At 39.7% G+C, this 4,903-nt stretch overlaps 1 protein-coding gene across 1 annotated transcript; it reads left to right on the top strand.

The window, feature by feature from the left end:
* Positions 1–2,103: 2,103 nt before the first annotated feature.
* Positions 2,104–3,281, top strand: SARC_08439 (hypothetical protein; the record flags this gene model as incomplete). The annotated part of the gene is made up of 3 exons (XM_014297586.1): positions 2,104–2,136; positions 2,685–2,765; positions 3,144–3,281. The coding sequence occupies 3 exons, from the start codon at positions 2,104–2,106 to the stop codon at positions 3,261–3,263; spliced, it is 234 nt and encodes a 77-aa protein (XP_014153061.1). The 3' UTR covers positions 3,264–3,281.
* Between the last annotated feature and the right edge of the window lie 1,622 nt (positions 3,282–4,903).

Raw genomic sequence — 4,903 nt, 5'->3', positions numbered from 1 at the left:
ATATATATATCTATATATATCTATATATATCTATATATATATCTATATATATCTATATATATATATAATTTATAGGGGCATTTCTTTCCTTACTTCTATATTTGTTTCCGTTTGTTTGAAACTACGGCCTTCACTGCCTATGGGACCGGTCCCTTCTTGGGTAGTGAAAGAACCTGCATGCAAATTCTGCAATTCAACGTGGTTCGATATTGTCTTGTGATATATACAATCAGTATATAGCCAAGCCGGAAGTGTGACCCTGTACATTTCTTTTGTAATCCATTCACATTCTTGCTCTGGAAGTATTAAGTGCCTGTCGAGTGTGAGTATTAATTACTCCCGTTTACGAACACTTTTGGTATGCCTCAGAAATCTCGATCAAGGGCTCGCAGAAATGTACCGAAACCCTAACTCGTGGACATATTCTGATGATACGTTCCCTTGTGGAGTACCTGTCTACCATGTACGCAGATACTATATCTATGACATGGATTGAATAGGTACACATGGTACAGTTACAAAGATAGTAAAAGTCAGTCGGTCTATGAGAGTAGCACTGAAGCATTGAATTACAGGACCGCGCTTGCTGATATTAGCATATAACACTAACCAGTTCTAGCTTGTTTACTATATACTGGTAACGTGTGCGTAAGTTGTATTGCATCATCAGTGTTGCAGATTGCTCTGCCACCTGCTGCAACGACCCTACACACGTATACATATATGGAAAACACTCACAATACCATGCACGTATACACATAGACTGCACTCGTGTGTGGAGAGAGGCTTGATGTACTCACAGTAATTTGATACACTTTCACCAATACATGCAAAAATGCACAGATACAGCAGAGCGGTACTCTGCTAGACTTAGTGGCGACAAATGATCTGGTCATTCGATCAGCAGGGCCTAAATATGGTGAAGAGTAAGTTGTTGTCACATGTGTAAAGGGTGCATGTCTCATTGACATTGTCACGTACTGATTATGATAATCAAATAGTACTTATTCTCATCGTCATCGTCATCGTAGTAATCTTTGGAAGGTAGACCCCCCACAAACACACACACACACACTACCACCCTTCTCTCTCTCGCTCTTTGTGGAATTGTCAGTAGTAGGAGACGTGTGTATGCAGATATGTGTCGGTATGGTGTATGTATTTGTTTGTATACTTCTTTTGTGTGTGGTGTAGTGCACTTCGAGCCTATTCGGCACACGTTGACTGCCTTTCAACAACGTGAGGTGGATCTGTTTTCTGTGTAGTCTCCATATTAATTAAAGTGCTGCAAACAATTCTATAACCAAAATTCAAAAAATTAAACTCGCTACTGATGGAAGAGTTCGTGGCTATGGCTCATTGCCCAGTATTTATCTGATTATATATATTTATATATATATTAGCGAATTAGTGCTGCAAACAATTCTATAAACAAGATTCAAAAAATCAAACCCGCTACTGGTGAGAGAGTTCGTGGCTATGGCCCATTGCCCAGTATTTATCTGATTATATATATATATATATATATATATATATTCATTTTCATCAGACAAGTTGTCCTAGTAATCTATACTATATGTCGGTATAATATGTGAGTTTCGACACATTGATCAAAGTAACATCACCCGCCCCCTTAGTTCGTAGCGCTTAGCATCTGCATGGATGGTTGCAACAAACCTGCTGTAACCTCTATGAATATCAAGCAATACATAACAAAGAGACATACTCAGATGGGTAAATTGGTGTGAAGTGAATATAGAGAGAAATAAATATATGTATATAAATATACAGAGAAGAGTACAGCCCACAGCAACGTTTTGAAGCGAATTAAAATTGGTTTGTTTCTACGGACAGGGTCTGGAATTGCGCGCTCACCAATCAACTCTCTGTTTGTGGCTGTGAGTTCAAGTCCGATCGAAAGTCTTCAACTATATTCAAAGAGGTTAGTATTTCTCAAAATAAAAGAGATACGACAATACGGTATAGACACGATTGCAAAGCCCTCAGGAATTGCTTCAATAGAAATTGACCCAGTGGGTAATATAATCATATTTAATGCGACTACCGTGTCGGTCTACTTTGATGTGTTTGGTTTAGGTGCATATGTCAATCAATCTTGAAGTGTTCGGTTTTGGTGTATGTGTCGGTCAGTCTTGATGTGTTCGTTTTCGGTGCACGTGTATTCGCGCGTGAATGCATGCACTTTGTTATCCGTGTCTGTATTTGCGCATTTTCTGTGTATATACACTGCATGCGAATATCCCGAGCGCCTGACGATCTTGTTAGTGATTGGCCTCGCTGTCGATGAATTTTGATTCGATGGTATTTTTGTCCATGTCTGTGACAATTGTATATACAAATGTGTTGATGTTTGTATGGTCTGTCGTGTTTTCGGGATACACATATTAGATATACAAAGGTATTTGCGAGAAGCTGCACAGCATCTAAGTATTGATTGATCAATGGCAGTCTACGACTGGCTATGTTTGCTCTCTCCGAGACGCGAGATTGCATCTATATCCTTCAATATACACTGCCGCACTTCTTAGATATTTTATCTGTGGCGTTTGCTGAGGCAGCTAGAACCTCGATCCCCGCGAATATATCTAACAATCCCAGTCAACACTTACGTCCGCTTTAATAAGATACTTATATGCGGGAACAATTCTACTTACTATCCCCAGTTTGCTCCGATAAGCAACCGTGCGTTTATGGCACTGTCCGTGGTCGCCGATTTGGTGTCTACGTTGCGATATCTCAACAGGGTATGTTGATTCTATATGTGGTCACCTTTCGAGTAACCCCTGACGAATGAGTCAGCTTAGGCGTTGTATGTCGCGCGTTGTATGTCATAAGGTTGTTCATTTTATTGAGACGCAGACAGTGCAAGTACTTTTGCTTACGCACATGGTACAAGGAAGGTTTATAATACGATTTACCTACACGAATTTGAAAATGCACTCACGTTTAGCTTATTCATACCAGTTATACGGCAGTCATGTGGAGTCAATATCACTCATCATAGCTTCTCAATGAGTGCACTACGTTTCTATTGGTAGTTTTTTATGTTCTGCTCAGACTGTTTGAGACTTCATGCTTGTTGTCCATTTCACATTTTTCTCACAATTACGTACACTGTGCAGGGTATAATTGATACCAGGCCGGTATCTGTATATCCTATTCTATGTGAATTACGGATGCATATTGCGGCAGTGCGGATGGGCTGGACAAGGGAGGACTCTGGCCAAAAATCACAATTATGAAATAAAAATTAAATGCCAATTCATTTCATCATCGTTGTAAGCATGTACTTACGATAAGTGATTATGCACGGGTTTCTCGGAATTTGTGTCCTTGTAAATGACTACATGAACTTATGCAACTCTGTACATATTGAATTGCTTACATTTTGATACTGATTTAATAGTACATTGGACGAGTCACAATTAGGAATCTATTGCGAATACAAATCAATTTCAAGATTAAAAAGTCTCGCAAATGAAATTGAAAAAGGCATCTATACACGAAGCCATAAACATATGACTTTATACCTTCCATTAAGTTCGACTTTTTCATCCGGAGGCCAATCCCCCTGCATGAAGTATCATCTCCCTCCTTTTCGGTGGTCGGTTCGCTTATTATTTCGAACTACGTATTTTGAAAAATCATTTCTGTTCCGTACTGATGGGTTTTGCCAGATTACACTGTTGCCTTTTGCAATCTGTACGTGGACCATCGCTGACACTGACCAATGTTTTATATCCCACATACGCCCATCTATAGTCTCCAGGTTTTAGATTCACTTCTCATTAATCAAACCCCTTTCGCTTTTAGATAGCGCAGATGAGGTTTTGTAGGGAGGTGGTCATTGCGGCCTCTAATTTGCTATGTAACACTGAGCGCGCTCTACATGGACATAAAGTATTTCATTTAGATACCTGTCTAGTATGATGCAGCGACACTAAAATATTTGGGTACTTAAATTTCTTGCAAGAGCATATCTGAGTCCCAGCACTATGCGCACAGTCATTGAGGCTCTACATCGTCTTGGAAAAGATCAGCTACCTTAAAATATATGACAGAACGCTACGAAGAGATTTCAAATAAGAATCGGCTTGATTATCCTAATTACAGCGGCGCAAATGACTAGTTTTCAAGACAAAGTCTAAAAACAGTTCACCTTTTTTTCCCGCAAAGAAGCTCAAAAATCAGCACGCTAGGACAACGAGGGCGAACTCTGCACAACATAGACCATTCCATACAGTATACCGACTGTCATCAGCAGGTATATGACATCAGCAAATAACTTACATTCTTGTCAGACTGTACCTAGAACCCACCACCACCACACGCAAAGACATTGAGGTTATACATGTAAGCTTTCAGAAATATGGTCAGTTGTATAACGGAGAGTTTTAAAATCATATCGGCACAAATACTCTGTCCTCAATGACGTTCAATTCATATATGATCCAATGCTTGAGACGAGGTCTGAGAGTGTACCATTCTCTATCTCGTCGTTACTAAAACTCACAAGGTAGGTACACTGAAAAGAATACAAACAAAAACTGCTTCTGGACGATATTGGGTTAATTTTTACACAGGAGAATGACTAAATTTCCCTATGATATATTCCGCAGCATTGCCGGCTTACCCGGACAGCTCCCGACATTTCTATATTGTCTTGTCTTTCGGTGCAATGGCATGTACTCTGTATTTGCGTGAAACAAGGACCACATAGTATTATTGAACTTGAAGCGAGGCTTGGAACGACACAAATCGGTTACACTGTCCGATCATGTTCTTCGCTTCTACGGCTCAATAAAAATGAGTAGTTCTTACGCGCGCAAACAGTAACACCCTTTCATTGAAACGACTTACTAAATAGTCGGATCTATATCGT

This window comes from Sphaeroforma arctica, assembly GCF_001186125.1.
Source record: "Sphaeroforma arctica JP610 unplaced genomic scaffold supercont1.758, whole genome shotgun sequence".
In the NCBI taxonomy this organism is placed as follows: domain Eukaryota; class Ichthyosporea; order Ichthyophonida; genus Sphaeroforma; species Sphaeroforma arctica.
The sequence above is the reverse complement of the archived record's forward strand: the minus strand, read 5'-3'. Positions and strand labels throughout refer to the sequence as shown.